This window comes from Ips typographus, linkage group LG12, assembly GCF_016097725.1.
Source record: "Ips typographus isolate SLU linkage group LG12, UJ_Ityp_2.0, whole genome shotgun sequence".
Lineage (NCBI taxonomy): Eukaryota > Metazoa > Arthropoda > Insecta > Coleoptera > Curculionidae > Ips > Ips typographus.
Window position 1 is genome coordinate 2165071 of NC_138433.1, and position 16759 is coordinate 2181829.

The 16759-nt window shown below is 38.0% G+C and overlaps 2 protein-coding genes across 2 annotated transcripts; one reads left to right on the forward strand and one right to left on the reverse strand.

Annotated features, from left to right (window-relative positions):
• The first annotated feature begins 5003 nt into the window (after positions 1-5003).
• LOC145736179 (uncharacterized) lies at positions 5004-12477 on the forward strand. The gene is made up of 4 exons (XM_081990469.1): positions 5004-5254; positions 9152-9262; positions 10272-10426; positions 12239-12477. Exons 2-4 carry the CDS (start codon positions 9160-9162, stop codon positions 12284-12286), a joined length of 306 nt encoding a protein of 101 aa, XP_081846595.1. The 5' UTR covers positions 5004-5254; positions 9152-9159; the 3' UTR covers positions 12287-12477.
• A 531-nt stretch (positions 12478-13008) lies between these two features.
• LOC145736165 (uncharacterized) lies at positions 13009-16143 on the reverse strand. The gene is given in 9 exon segments (XM_081990449.1): positions 13009-13245; positions 13329-13513; positions 13607-13735; positions 13793-14123; positions 14178-14356; positions 15100-15267; positions 15324-15813; positions 15868-15927; positions 15930-16143. Coding segments are annotated over 9 exon segments (1803 nt in total). The 5' UTR covers positions 15978-16143; the 3' UTR covers positions 13009-13032.
• Positions 16144-16759: the final 616 nt, after the last annotated feature.

Sequence of the window (16759 nt, forward strand, 5' to 3'; positions counted from 1 at the left end):
AATAAATAAATAATTAATAGAACGGGCGTCCTCGTATATCGAGGCCACCACGCCATTGGTCGACGAGGAACAATAGCAAATGCGAAAAAGGTAGGAGACAGTGGAGGACCTGCCCCCCATTTGCCTTATTTGCCAACGTCAACTAATTTAATATTGTGGTGCCGCTTAAATGGAATATCGGCAAAAAATAGCTCGTTTTTCCGGTTGCGGCCATGTTTCCTCAACGATTATTTCAACCAAATCTGCTTGCCACTGTACTGTCATTCAAACATGCGGCTAACCTAAACATGGCGGCTGTTTGTTTGTCCTCCAGAAGATGTTTGACAGTGACGTACTGGCAAGGCCTACGCGATAGCGCAGCACGTGGAGGACAAACAAACTAGCAAAATCAGCGTACGAGACGTGCCTCGAGGGTTTAGTCTCAGGACCTGTTATAAAATACATTTAATTGCCTCGGTGCCCATTATTTGCGCGGAAAGGCCTGGTTGTGGGGTACAAAATGCGGTACTTTACCGTGAAATTATAAAATTAACGTTTCGCCCTGGGGCGACGTTAGCAACGAGGAAATACACGGTTAACTCAGAGTATTGTCGTTGACTAAAAAAAAATTAAAAAAAAATACTGAAAGACCAGACATTGAATCATTATGATTCCCTGGGTATATTAAAGGCCCCCAGACGGTGATTGTACAGTGCGATGGGAAAAAAATAATAATTATAGGCTATTACCGGCCATATACCGATTTTAACCTTTTAGATCTGATACTATTGCGGCGGGGACCACCAACACGGGGTTAACATATTTTGTGAACCACACTCTGTCTGTGAATTATTTATACGACACCCTGTATCTAAGACTGTCCTTGTCTAGTTGGCTAACGAGCGCAAAAGAGATGTTTTTCTGCCATAAATAATTCGACTTTTTCTTTTAATTAGCACCTCGTTGGTCTGCTCGATTTGACACGATAATTATAATTGGACAAAAAGGGAAATGTTTCGCTTCGATCTTTTTAGGAGAGTTTTCACTCTGTACACCTTATTTCAATCCTAAATAAAACTAAAAAAAAAAAAAAAAATTATTTTTTTACAGTCAATCAAATGCACCAAATTTGTGTTAAAAATTATAATAAGAGTAATTTTTTTCAAGTACCACTCTAGTGGTACTACCTCAATCAAAGTGCTGGATTTGGCAACATTGCACTCGTTTATTTAGGACACTTCTTTGAAACTTTTCTATGTCTATGGAGTGTCTTTCGGAGGTAACGCCCTCGAGCGGCCAAACGGTGCAACCGACCAAGTCACGTGACCATATATTTGAAAAGCCCTTAATCCGGACTATCTTTTACCCGAAATGCCTTTTGGACGCCGAACGGTAAATAAGGGAGTTATTTAGGGTCAAAGGTTCGTTTAAGTTAGAAGTAAAATTGGACCTTATCGACACACTCAAGTATCACAGTGACGTCACAGGGGATGCTTGTATCGTTATACACGATAACCAACGCGTGTCCACTTTAATTGGTTGCATAACTTTGCGCGTAACTGACGAATGAAAACTCCCACCAATCGGACACATTCTAACCGTAGACGAGTAACTGACAGGTAAAAACAGTAGCCGAGCGATCCTGTTACATTATTTCGATCTGACTGGTTTATCATCTCGGCCATCGTGTTATTTAACATTCATGAAAAATGGCCTTCGTCTTGATTAATGGTTCGCCTTCTTGCGTCCATTTATTTCGTTCGCTTTTTAATTAGGACGACGTTTTATACCTTTATAGCTCCATGATCGGTTTTTCCTTTTTTGACAGTCTCTCCGTAAAACTGTCAACTGTCAAAAGTGTGGTTGGTGTAGTGGCATAGAGGACTGCGTTTGCTTGCCATTCCACTCATAAAATTGCAATTTTACTAGACAGTTTTATTTTCGTGCAGGCTCACTCCTTTGGAAATTTAGCGGCCATTTTAACTACATTTAACTGAATTGCGCGTCATGGTTGGAAAGGCTATTTCACTGGCTATCCATCGACATATAAAAATTAGTACCATACCAATCAAATAAGAGATGTAATCAAGTTTAAATGAAACAATGCACAAAAATTGGACAGAACACTTTGGTCAACTTTGACGCCCTCTAGCGGCCAAACTATCCAACCAATCAACCAATGTTGCCACATCGTTAGAAAGCCCATTTCATTGGCTATCCATCGACATAACAAAATCAATACCATACCAATCAAATAAGAGATATATTCAAGTTTAAATGAAACAATGCATGAAAATTGGACAAAAAACTTTGGTCAACTTTGAAGCCCTCTAGCGGCCAAACTATCCAACCAATCAATCAAGGTTGCCACATCGTTAGAAAGCCCGTTTCACTGGCTATCCATCGACATATAAAAATCAATACCATACCAAACAAATAAGAGATATATTCAAGTTTAAATGAAACAGTGCACAAAAATTGAACAGAACACTTTGATCAACTTTGAAGCCCTCTAGCGGCCAAACTACCCAACCAATCAACCAATGTTGATACATCATTAGAAAGCCCATTTCACTGGCTATCCATCGACATATAAAACTCCACACATTGTCACTCAAACAAGGCAATTATTAAAGTTTAAATGAAAACTGGACAAACAACTTTGAAGCCCTCTAGCGGCCAAACTATTGAACCAATCAACCAATGTTGCATATGGGAGGAAAGCCCGTTTCACTGCCTATCCATCGACATATAAAAATCCATACCATAACAGTCAAATAAGCGAGTTATTCAAATTTAAACCCCTCTAGTCCTCACGTCTTGTTGCTATGATACATTGTTTAAGGTTAGGTTATCAACACCGCGGGCGCATGAAATAACACAATTTTGCGGTAAATATGGCAACAATGGTTAATTTACACGTCAGCTACACCTTTAAGACCAGATTAACAGGTGATTTATAGCTCAATGGATAGTACTTAGGTGATCGTTATGATCTGTGAGAATCATCAAGTGATTAAGGTCCATTTTGGCTTCGAATCAATACGAATCGGTTAAGGGCGAGCCAGATCACGTGACCCTTAACATTGTAAGCGAATTTGGACTTTAAAAAAAAACAGACCGCCACGATCACCAGACTTAGCTCCCGCTGAACAAGTTCAAAGTCATTTACGCCCTTTTAATTTAAACGGGGCTTTCATTTCACAATTAAAAAAAAAAAACGTTTCGGCTGCCGCCTGGTGATCATCAGGCGGTACTGTTTGGACGCGTGCTGTTTTATCGTTACGAAGTCTAATTTATATTACCATTGTTTGCCGCACCTTTTTGGTCGGGAAAAAATCGGTATAATACCCGCACAAACGATTGTACTGGGTTAATTAATGGTTTAACAGCGTTTACGAGGAATTACACAAGTTAAACCAAGAAAGTTTAAAAAAAACCAGGCTGATACATGCAACGCCATCTATCCGCCGTGCGGCGAAGTTTACGTTTATTAATGCAGTTTTCTGTAATTCGGCGCGGATACCTTTCAGCATTATTTTACCAGAAACTTTGACCTGAAATATCTCGGAAACGTGACGCTTTACATATAAAACTTTTTGGGTCACCGTGTAGCCCCAACCTAGCCCTATCACGTGACCTAATAATATACAGAGTGTCCCATTTGAATTTCCTGACTTTTTCGGCAATTTTTCAGACCCCATCAGTATGTATAATTTGTACTACAAACAAAATGGTGTAGGGAGCAGTTGACGGGTAATTAATTACTCATTTTCAAGTAAGTCCACTTGAAAAATCACCCTAGAAACGTAATTACGGTTAATTATTGTGTAAATATGCAGTAAAGTGGATTTTCCTTATTTGCACAATTTGACAACGGTGCGGCAGAAATTTTGAAATTGATTTTATCCCCGTTATACGGAATGGAAACGAGGTTTAAAACTTCACCGAAACGACAAAATTTAAGGTTAATTAGGCAAATGGAAAGTTGAGAAAAGTCCATTATATTGGACGCACAGAAAAGTTGAAAATGTGCTTTTATCAGTACATTTTGCCCTCGGTTACTATACAGGGTGATTTAACCAAAAATCCAGGAAACCATTTGGTAAAAAAACGGTTACAATAACTGTCAAAATAGCTGAGATACGAGCTGTCAAAAATTTGAAAACTTTTAATCTTGACAAAATGGCTGACAAAGTAACAAATCAGTTTGGGGCAAATAACTCAAAAACGGTTAAAGTTACAAAAAAAATGCGAGAGACCAAAAATGTTCCTAACCAATCCCTGAACCGAACTACGTAACCTTAAAACCTCAATACGGTTGCTGGTATACAGGGTGAGCGCGCAAACACAAGTGGTCCTGGTTTTTGCCACACCCTGTACCTATTTTTTGGGTTAGATTTTTTTTACTTACACCTCTGGAAAGAGCATTTCAAGACGGTTCTACTGAGTGGTTAAACCACCCTGAACTCCTGAAAATAACCGAGATACCGGGTGTTCAGGTTTTAATACTAATTTTGTGTGAAAAATGCATCAAACCAGTTTGAGGAAAATATCTCAAAAACAGTTAAAGTTACAGGAAAAATGCATAAAATCAAAAATGTTCTTAATGGACCAATAAATCGAACTACGTAACGTTTCATCCTTAATACAGTTGCCGGTATACAGGGTGTTCACGAAAATGTTAGTGTGTCACTATTTTTGGTCACCCTGTATGAAATATTTTTTCTAGAATTTTTTGGTTAACGTCACTGGAAAGAGCAGTTCGAGACGGTTCTTTTGAGTGGTTGAACCACCCTGTAGCTGTCAAAATGACCGAGTTATTTAATGTCAAAGTGGACACTGACAAACTCATCCAATCTGTTTTTATTACTCGATAACTCACTTAATTGACATTTTTTGACTATGGGCAGTATATAGAGTGGTCAAAAGGGAATTTCGAGGGCTACAAAATGGTACACTGAACCACCCTGTAACTGTCAAAACCAGCCAATCAAACGTCAAAACCAAAAATCATTCAAATGACATTTTAAGCGGTTTTTTCGCACAGAAAAACGATGACAAATTTAGATCTAATCGATTTGGTCATCAGCCTCATTAGCTTTTCGCTATATTAGCGTATCGAGCCCTCCCTAAGGGCCATGCGTGCGTGTATTCTAACCAGAAAGAGCGGCAAACCAAGTTCCTATATAAACCAGTCGAGTTGATCGGTTCCTCTATTCGTTCGCGGCTTTACCCCTTATTCGTCCAACTCGCAGAAAAGTGCTCGCAACAGGTAAGTCTCAATTTTTAACCCCAAATTTTAAATTTCTACACCCCAAACCAAACCAAAATGCGGTGACGTCACAAAAAATTGGCAAGCAAATTGGCAATTAAATGACACGAAAACTCATCAAAAGGTTATATACTGATATACTCAGATCAAACCAGAATGATGGGACGTCACACGAACATAAAAAAATATTGTGACGTCATCTCAATTTAATTTGATTTAATCTATATAATTGAGTTTTGATTGAAAATGTCGAAATTTCTTGGGTCCCTCTAGCGGCCTAACCCTCCAATCTACCAACCCAAGTGGGCATACTTTTGGAAAGCTCGTTTCATTGGCTATCCATAGACGTATAAAAGTCCCAGCAAAGTATACTAAATAAGCGAGTTATTTAAGATTGAACAAAAGAGTGCAACAAAAATTTTCTAAATTTCTTGAGTCAACTTTAACGCCCTCTAGCGGCCAAACCCTCCAACCTACCAACCCAAGTGGGCATACTTTTGGAAAGCTCATTTCATTGGCTATCCATAGACGTATAAAAGTCCTAGCAAAGTAAACTAAATAAGCGAGTTATTTAAGATTGAACAAAAGAGTGCACCAAAAATTTTCTAAATTTCTTGAGTCAACTTTAACGCCCTCTAGCGACCAAACCCTCCAACCTACCAACCCAAGTGGGCATACTTTTGGAAAGCTCATTTCATTGGCTATCCATAGACGTATAAAAGTCCCAGCAAAGTATACTAAATAAGCGAGTTATTTAAGATTGAACAAAAGAGTGCACCAAAAATTTTTCAACATTTCTTGAGTCAACTTTAACGCCCTCTAGCGGCCTAACCCTACAACCTACCAACCCATGTGGGCATACTTTTGGAAAGCTCATTTTATTGGCTATCCGTAGACGTATAAAAGTCTTACAAAAGTATACCAAATAAGCAAGTTATTTAAGATTGAACAAAAGAGTGCACCAAAAATGTTCAACATTTCTTGAGTCAACTTTAACGCCCTCTAGCGCCCAAACCCTCTAACCTACCAACCCAAGTGGGCATACTTTCGGAAAGCTCATTTTATTGGCTATCCGTAGACGTATAAAAGTCTTACAAAAGTATACCAAATAAGCAAGTTATTTAAGATTGAACAAAAGAGTGCACCAAAAATTTTTCAACATTTCTTGAGTCAACTTTAACGCCCTCTAGCGGCCTAACCCTACAACCTACCAACCCATGTGGGCATACTTTTGGAAAGCTCATTTCATTGGCTATCCATAGATGTATAAAAGTCCTAGCAAAGTATACTAAATAAGCGAGTTATTTAAGATTGAACAAAAGAGTGCACTAAAAATTTTCTAAATTTCTTCAGTCAACTTTAACGCCCTCTAGCGACCAAACCCTCCAACCTACCAACCCAAGCGGGCATACTTTTGGAAAGCTCATTTCATTGGCTATCCATAGACGTATAAAAGTCCTAGCAAAGTAAACTAAATAAGCGAGTTATTTAAGATTGAACAAAAGAGTGCACCAAAAATTTTCTAAATTTCTTGAGTCAACTTTAACGCCCTCTAGCGACCAAACCCTCCAACCTACCAACCCAAGTGGGCATACTTTTGGAAAGCTCATTTCATTGGCTATCCATAGACGTATAAAAGTCCCAGCAAAGTATACTAAATAAGCGAGTTATTTAAGATTGAACAAAAGAGTGCACCAAAAATTTTTCAACATTTCTTGAGTCAACTTTAACGCCCTCTAGCGGCCTAACCCTACAACCTACCAACCCATGTGGGCATACTTTTGGAAAGCTCATTTTATTGGCTATCCGTAGACGTATAAAAGTCTTACAAAAGTATACCAAATAAGCAAGTTATTTAAGATTGAACAAAAGAGTGCACCAAAAATGTTCAACATTTCTTGAGTCAACTTTAACGCCCTCTAGCGCCCAAACCCTCCAACCTACCAACCCAAGTGGGCATACTTTTGGAAAGCTCATTTCATTGGCTATCCATAGACGTATAAAAGTCCCAGCAAAGTATACTAAATAAGCGAGTTATTTAAGATTGAACAAAAGAGTGCACCAAAAATTTTTCAACATTTCTTGAGTCAACTTTAACGCCCTCTAGCGGCCTAACCCTACAACCTACCAACCCATGTGGGCATACTTTTGGAAAGCTCATTTTATTGGCTATCCGTAGACGTATAAAAGTCTTACAAAAGTATACCAAATAAGCAAGTTATTTAAGATTGAACAAAAGAGTGCACCAAAAATGTTCAACATTTCTTGAGTCAACTTTAACGCCCTCTAGCGCCCAAACCCTCTAACCTACCAACCCAAGTGGGCATACTTTCGGAAAGCTCATTTTATTGGCTATCCGTAGACGTATAAAAGTCTTACAAAAGTATACCAAATAAGCAAGTTATTTAAGATTGAACAAAAGAGTGCACCAAAAATTTTTCAACATTTCTTGAGTCAACTTTAACGCCCTCTAGCGGCCTAACCCTACAACCTACCAACCCATGTGGGCATACTTTTGGAAAGCTCATTTCATTGGCTATCCATAGACGTATAAAAGTCCTAGCAAAGTATACTAAATAAGCAAGTTATTTAAGAATGAACAAAAGAGTGCACCAAAAATTTTCTAAATTTCTTGAGTCAACTTTAACGCCCTCTAGCGACCAAACCCTCCAACCTACCAACCCAAGCGGGCATACTTTTGGAAAGCTCATTTCATTGGCTATCCATAGACGTATAAAAGTCCTAGCAAAGTATACTAAATAAGCAAGTTATTTAAGAATGAACAAAAGAGTGCACTAAAAATTTTCAAAATTTCTTGAGTCAATTTTAACGCCCTCTAGGGGCCTAACCCTCCAACCTACCAACCCAAGTGGGCATACTTTTGGAAAGCTCATTTCATTGGCTATCCATAGACGTATAAAAGTCCTAGCAAAGTATACCAAATAAGCGAGTTATTTGGGATTGAATGAAATAGTGCACAGTGCAAAAATTCAAACATTTTTTTTGTGACGTCACCCCAATTTTGTCTGATTCGGTCTATACTATAATAACAGGACGTTGACCGTGTACAACAATGGCAAGTAAACTCATCAAACTAATTTGCATATATTGTAGTGTTATTTGCTAATTTTCCTGAAAATCCAATTTACAAAGTTTGGGCACAAAACTACTTTAATTGGGTGTTACGTACAAAGTGGCACTAAAATTACCGTGTACAGAACCGTGAAATTCCTTTGGGACACCCTGTATGTGTGTGTGTACGGATAAAATTCTTTTTGCTAAAGAATAAATTGAAACATACACGCAAAACCATCTCTTTTGATGTTTCGTGTGGCTTGGAACACATTTGAATAAATAGATTTGAAATGCACTAAGACTGGAAATGTACAGGGTGGCCCAAGTTTGTAATCCACTATTTTACTGAATTATTCGCCATATTCGGGCAAATAAGTTAGAAGTTATCGTATTGTGGGCAAACACAATCAACAAGAAACCTGGCAAAATTCAATAAAAATTGCTTTGTGCCTTTTTTAATAAATGACTAGAAAAAAATTCCATGGTGAGAAGAGTGAGAGAACAGTAATTGCAAACCAACAAGCTGAACGGAGATAGCGCGACCGTCAACTGTCAAAAAAAAAAAGGCACACAAAATTTGCATGGCCTACTATATGCGGTTTATTAAGATTGTCACGTGATCCACATGTATAATTCATTCTCAAATTATTTATGCAATCAGCTGGTGCGTGGATATTATGCACGGCTCTGTACAGAGTGTGCATATATTAAACAAAAATTTAATTTATACGCTCACGCTGAAAACGGTTATAATTGGCACCATGTGACAGCTGTGACAGAGTGACATTTGACATAACCTAATGTGTCTGTGTTTTTTTCCAGGTTCAACCATGAACATGAGCCAGGCAGTGAAAATGTTATCGGTGTTCGTTTGTTTCGCTTTGTTTGTGGCGAGCGTCACTTCAGCGCCCTCTACGTCCGCGGACAATGACAGTAAGTATCTATCAACTGTCACTTTACCTATCCATTATAAAAGTATTAAAGAAGTAGGCCATGTAAGGTATAACTTGCATAGCCTACTGGGTTACTGGCATACTTTATTCAAGTGCAGTTCAGACTGTGACTATTTTCACTAGTTCTGTCACATTCAAAAATACGACGTGGCAAATGGAGGAGTTTTTTTGACAGCTGACAGGTGACTTTAGGTCTGAAATCATTAAACCACACAACCACACGAGTTTTCGCTTTGGTAATTGTCAACAGTAAAAATGTACGGGGGCTTGGTCAGTTTTAATACAAATACACGACCCGGTAATAATTAGACGATCGATTAACGGAGAAAGGATGGGTAATATAGATACAAGACCTTCACCCGTTTTAGCACTTTCTAGGGTATAGAAACTCGTTGTTTCTTGTCAGAACCAGGTAACTACAGTAACGAGTTAAGAGCACCCGCTGTGACGTCACACCTACATCAAAACACTTTAAAGGACGGCTTTTTCTGCGTTTAAACTACAATAAAGACGTCATTACAAAGCGTGAATCCGTTTATCGATTCTTTGTTATGTATAAGTGTGAACCATCAGGTGCATTGGTAAGCTTATTAGACTAAATTGCTTGTTGTATAATTGACTCCCCCTGTATAATACCCCAAACAAATTTTTGCGTGCCATAACAACCATAAACATAATCAAATTCATACAGAACAAATCCCACAGGGTAATTTCCAGTTACATGCAACATTCCACTTATTTAGCCTAAATTGAATTTGATGCGGGACATATTTTTTAATTTTCATAATTACGATCCTGTAATCTCGTTAATGATATCGAGAGAGAGAGAAAGAGATGTCGTTAGTAAATGACGCGTGTCCTCTCCAAAACATGCTGTCAACTTTCCGGTCAAAATGACAGCAACAACCATTGAACTAAATACTGTATGACCCCTCCAGGTACCTGGATTTTTAAATAATCATGTAATTGACATTTTCTGTTGTTTCCAGGTAGTATTCGCGATCTAATCGACATGTTAATACAGAGAGAACGGGAAAACTCGTTGGAGGACAGCCGATTAGGCTATCACACTGTAGCTAGGAAAGCTGGACGATCTCCTCAGCTACGACTACGTTTCGGAAAACGTGGAGATTACCAATATTCCGTAAGTATAATTCTGTTACTTAACCTAACAGACCTTTTAAAGGTCAACAGATAAAGGGTGTGACATTTACTTATTGACCTTTCCCCGTAATTACTGCCAATTGGTTATTCACGTTTGATTCCTTCACCAATTGTCAAGAAAACTGTTCTCATTTTTTTTTTACTTTAAAATCACGAAAAACGTTATTAAAGAGGCAAAGGGAATAACGATAAAAGTGTATTTTTTGCGAACAAAGTTAACCAGACTAGAAATATTGACTTTTTTTATGTCATTCAACTTTCCACACAAAAAAATTAATATCTCGGAAACGGTTAGAGTTACAGAAATTCTGTAAAAGATCAAAAACGTTCAGAATGACTTTCTGTACCCACTGAACTAGGTTTACACCCACTTAGGACCGGGTAAACGCGGTCACAACTGGCAGAAAGTTAGTTTCCGGTTTAACTGTTTTTCGAACGTTTAACACAGTTGCGGTTAGTACCAGGTTAAAGAAGAGTTCAAGACGAATATTTTAAGCTTTTTACAGTCGCCGAAAACCCAAAAATAGCGAAGAAACGGAATTTTTTTTAAATTTTGATGCAGCGTTTTAATAAAACTAATAAGAGTAGTTTTGTCCTTGTCTACCGCAAGCCTCTAAACTGAAACGTCTAGCAAATGTCAAAAATCGAAAAATCAGGCAGGCTTTGACTAAATGGCGTCAAGACGCACAATTTTCCAATTTGAATGTTTTGCAGTGAAACTAAAGGTGAAATGATATTTTCGAGGTTGCCCAGGACATTTTAGCGTCCATACTTGGTCTGTAACTCAAAGCTTTACGGACAAAATGAATTTAAAACACTCACTGATTACTGGAACTACTGCACACTTTTCAGAAATCAGAAATTCACACTTTTTATGTTGTATAGAGTACAATTTCTAGGCGTAGTCACTCACTAACACTACAACAAAACTTGCCTACACTAAATTAAGGTAAAAACACTAAATTTCTCAAGAAAAACCCGGAAAAACTGACACGGGTACACGTAATCTGACGTTTTAGTTCAAGCGCGTCATGGCCACTTTGATTTTTTTTGAGAGACACGTATAGCTGGTTGCCTATCTTGTGCTGTAGCCCATTAGCTGTTTCTGTCTATTAATACAGGGTGATTCAATATATATCAAGTTAATGCCCTCGGAATGTTGATTTGACTATCCTGTACACTGCCCATAAAAAAAAATGTCAAATAACCGAGTTTAAAATTAGGTTGTGCTGGATTGAAGCCTGAATTTGACAGGTTCCATTCTAACAATCAATAATTTGGTTATTTTTACAGTTACAGGGCACTTTCTTGACATTTATCGTTATTCCCCCCTCATCTTCAATTTTGATGTCACGTGACAGCGCTAACACACTAAATTTCTTAAGAAAAACCCGGAAAAACTGACACGGGTACACGTAATCTGACGTTTTAGTTCGACAAGCGCGTCATGGCCACTTTGATTTTTTTTGAGAGACACGTATAGCTGGTTGCCTATCTTGTTGTTGTAGCCCATTATCTGTTTCTGTCTATTAATACAGGGTGATTAAATATATCAATTTAATGCCCTCGGAATGTTGATTTGACCATCCTGTACACTGCCCATAAAAAAAATGTCAAATAACCGAGTTTAAAATTAGGTTGTGCTGGATTGAAGCCTGAATTTGACAGGTTCCATTCTAACAATCAATAATTTGGTTATTTTTACAGTTACAGGGCACTTTCTTGACATGTATCCCCTCATCTTCAATTTGAACGTCATGTGACAGCACTAATACACTAATTTTCTTTTCAGATGCCCGCTTATTTGTCTCCATTCGAACTAACATCGGCCGAGAAGTGAATCTAGCAAGTTTAACTACGTTTACTCCAAATAACCACTTAGAATGTGCGTAATATAATTAATCCTACTATAATAATGTGATTTAGTGGTTTTTTATTTATTTTTTGGTTCACACTATATAACCGGACACTTTACTGTATGTGTATACTGGTACAATTATTGAAATAAACAAAACGTTTCCCATATTAAGTAATTTTTACGTGTATGATTCTTTCACCAATTGTCAAGAAGAAACTAATTATAATATTATTTTGTTAAATATGAATTAACTAAGGGGTAATTTTATAGAAAAAAGTGATTCCGATGCAATAGGAATCCAAATACGCAAAAATATACAGGGTGTTTTGTTAAAAAAAAAAAAATAAATAAATCTGTGCAACACTTACATTAAATCACCTTGTAGAGCCACCCTGAAACCATCTATCTGTATACACCTGAAATAAACAAGCGTTTTCCGTAAATGAAGTAAAAAAATTCCTTCACCAATTGTCAAGAAAAAAAAATAAAACAATTTTTTTTTAAGTTGTAAATTGATTTATTCTTGGGCGTGGCTGCGTCTAATGTGCCAATTCAACGTTTTGGCGCTGATGTAGCATTTACTGCAAAAATTGCACCGAAACGGTCTATCCCCCGTATGCACCGTACGCAAACGTGCAAAGCGTTTTCCGTAAATGAAGTAAAAAAATTCCTTCACCAATTGTCAAGAAAAGAAAATAAAACAATTTTGTTTTAAGTTGTAAATTGATTTATTCTTGGGCGTGGCTGCGTCTAATGTGCCAATTCAACGTTTTGGCGCTGATGTAGCATTTACTGCAAAAATTGCACCGAAACGGTCTGTCCCCCGTATGCAAACGAATGTGAGCCTTAAGGCTTTTAGCGGATTGAAAGCCTTTTCCGCATATCATGCAATAATCCAATTTTCTGGGCGGTTTATCCGAATGATTACTTTTAATATGATCCTACAAAAAAAAAACTCAATTAATACATCATTAACCGGAAAGTGCCACGCTTGGGACACCCTGTATAATAAACGAATTAATACCCGTAAATGCGACTTGGAAATGTACTTTTTATCGCACATTTTACAGGCAAATTGACGTTCGCGCGTGTGGTAACGCACATGCGTGTCACGTGTCTCTTTCCGTCGAAACGATTGGCCGCAGATCCAGCACGGATACGGTTTTTCTCCCGTGTGAATCATTCGATGTTTTTTCATTTGCGTACTGGCTGAAAATGGACAAAATGCGCGGTTGTCAATCAAACAGTTGACAGCTGTCATTTATTTTTATTTTTTGACAAACCACGCACTGAAATACTTACTAATGAACCGTTTGTCGCAAAACGTGCACATGAACGGTTTGATACCGGTATGAACACGCGTGTGCGACTCCAAGTTGCTACTGGTGGAAAATCGTTTACCGCACGTCAAACACACGTGACGTTTCTCGTCTGTCAAAAAAAAGTCATTAGTGTCAACGGAAAACGAGGTGTCAAAAAACAACTCACTGGAGTGTACCAGCATGTGCACGTTGACGTGCGATTGTTGTTTGAATTTGCGCGCGCAAATGTTGCACGCGTATTGGCGCTCTTTGTGCACGCGCCGGTGTTTGTGCAAACTGCTCGGCAAAGCAAACGAACGCGCGCACACGTCACACTTTAAAGGTCGTTCCCCGGTGTGCGTTCTCAGGTGAACGTCCAGAGCTTTGTAGCTCTTGTACCGTCTACCGCACAAGGAACAAATGTTCTTCTTCTCTTCTTGCACCGCGTTATCGATGAAATGGATGTCTTTTAAGTGTTTTTTCAGGTATTTTTGGTCGGTGAACGTACGGTCGCATATCTGTCACAGCGAAAACGTTACAAACTCGCCTTAACGAGACCAAAAAAAACTCACGTTACACAACAAATTCTCGCTAGTTGTCACCATGTTGTCAGATATAAAATTGTAGCTGGAATTCGTGTCAAAAGTGTACTCCAACAACATACTTTTAGTCAACTCATTAGTGATGTTAGTGCTGAAATACCTATCCTGGCACACTTGACTTTTGGTGTGCTCTTCCAGTAACCAAGTGTCTAAAGTATCAAAATTAGGGTTAAGTCTCTATGGTGTCTGTGATTGGTCAAAAACAAACTGTCAAACGTCAAAATCCTATTAGTGAAACTATAAAATGGACTTTGACAGATTTAAGGAAGAAAACTTACACTGTTGCCACGTTTATAACTGATTGAATTAAACCAGAAATTAGTACTGTCAAAATTCCACAAATAATGCCATAAAACGTGTTTGATGTTATTTATGCTGATTGTTGGTTGTCTAAGAATTTTTGCAATGTCATAGCTCCACGAAGGGAAACATACACTGTTGCCACATCTATGAAATACCAAATTCAGCCTGTAATTAGCAATCAAACGTCATAACAGTCAAATTCTCCCTTATAGAGCTCTAAAGTGCATTTTAGTTCATTTACCCTGATACAATGTTATAAGCACGTTTTGCCTTTTTATAGCTTCACGAAAGGGAATTTACACTGTTGCCACGTTTACCACCAACCATATTAAAGGTAAAACAAGTAGCCTAATGTCAGAACCGTGAAAATCTACCTTATAGAGCTCTAAAGTGCATTTTAGTTCATTTACCCTGATACAATGTTATAAGTACGTTTTGCCGTTTTATAGCTTCACGAAAGGGAATTTACACTGTTGTCACGTTTACTACAAACCAAAACAAGTAGCCCAACGTCACAACTGTCAAAATCAGGGGAATTTTAGGAAAATTTGGCAACTTTTTTGGGTTGGCAAAACTAAAAAAGCATTACCTTTGAATAAATCTCCACAAAATTGACATTTAACCAAAGTCTCAATCAAATTGAAATTATTTGAGTTGGTACTGTTGTCTCCATTAACTGGATTAACCTCATTTTCCCAGGATTCCGGCAAATACTGTTCGGCGATTGTTTGCAAGTTTTGCATTGTTTCTGCCAAATCTACACCACAAATTTCTGTATTCACCTCCTGAAAAAATCACTAAAAATCCACTTACCAGCGTTCTCTTGATTATTAGGAAAACTCTCGACCAAACACTGTCCATCGGGATTATCAAATATTTCCCCAAACAAAGGATTTTCCTGAAAACCGTTCCCAAACAAATCACTCCGTCCATCAACATTGTTAATCACCAGACTTTTCCCAATGTCGTTAAAAGTGTCCAAAGAAGTCATAGAAGCGGCTATAGTGTCACTCAATATGGACATGGAGGTACTAATAGCTGTAGATTCAGGTATTAAATCCATGGAGGACTGAATGTTGCTGGACATAACCGGACAACTAATTCCGCAATTGCCCAACAAATCGTTCTGCGGAAACATATCTGCGTTGCCTTCGAGCTGACAAATGTTGCTTATATTGTTCTGGAAGTAGTTGCGTAAGGTTAGGTCAGACTTTTCGCATTTCTGCTTGAAACAAAACGCCTTGTTTACGTCCCGGAGGCATTGAGTGCAGATTTGATGGGGCAGACCGTCCCCTTCCACTATCTGTACAATTTTAGCCTTTAAAACTAGTTTAATGAGTGAAAAAAAGGTTTGTACCTGCACTGAAGATATGGACATGATCATACTGGGAATACAGGCCTCGAAGAGGAGTTTTAAAAATCGTTTTTTTGCACTAGACAAGTCCGGCAAATTTTGTCCAGTTTCATTTTACCCTTAAACTTCTCCAAAAACACACAATTTTCAAATAACAACAAACTTCAGTACAAAACAACAACAAAGGGCTAAAAACAAGTGACAGAAGTGAGGTTATGTTGTGTTTCTGCTCGACGAGTCTCTAGAAAGAGGGTGACGTCACGATGGAATTCTAAACCTTCCCTGGTATTTAACACTGTTTAATTTGTCACTAAACACTAGAAAACACTGAACGAACGTAAATTAACCGTAATTACAGTTAAATTAAACAATTTGTGGGCAAAACTACTACAGCGCCACCTAAACCGCTTGTTTAAAAACTGTGGTTTAATCCGTAAAAGGGTGTAAAAAAAAACATATTTTAAACACATAAAAACTACTTGAAACAGTGTGGAATTAAAAATTAGGTGCTTTGTCGCAGTTTCAGCGTGTAAAAACACTAAAAACAGCAAATTTACACTTACCAGAGCTGTATTCAGGTTAGGATTGTTGTCAAGGCTTCTAAGTGGTTTTCCGGGCTTAGAATGGTTGCGGCAGTTGCGGGTGCACTTAAGTGTTGTTTTACCACTAAACACTACCTAAAAAATATTAATTACCGGTAATAATTGTTAATTAAACAGGCAAACGCTTTTGAATGTTTGAAAGGCCGGCGAAAGTACTACAGCGCCACCTAGCCTGTTTGTTTAGGAATTATTTAGGTTTGACAGCGCTGTAAACGTGTTAAAGTTAATTTGTAGTCATTCATAGAAGTATAAAACGACTTGTTCACACTCTAGAGAGTTAGCTAGGGCTGAAT

Excerpts from the sequence above, each read along its gene's own strand:
- LOC145736179 (XM_081990469.1), top strand. The coding sequence starts at position 9,160 with ATGAACATGAGCCAGGCAGTGAAAATGTTATCGGTGTTCGTTTGTTTC. Across the intron at positions 9,263-10,271 it reads TACGTCCGCGGACAATGACA|GTAGTATTCGCGATCTAATC; the intron begins GTAAGTATCTAT and ends TGTTGTTTCCAG. Across the intron at positions 10,427-12,238 it reads GTGGAGATTACCAATATTCC|ATGCCCGCTTATTTGTCTCC; the intron begins GTAAGTATAATT and ends TTTTCTTTTCAG.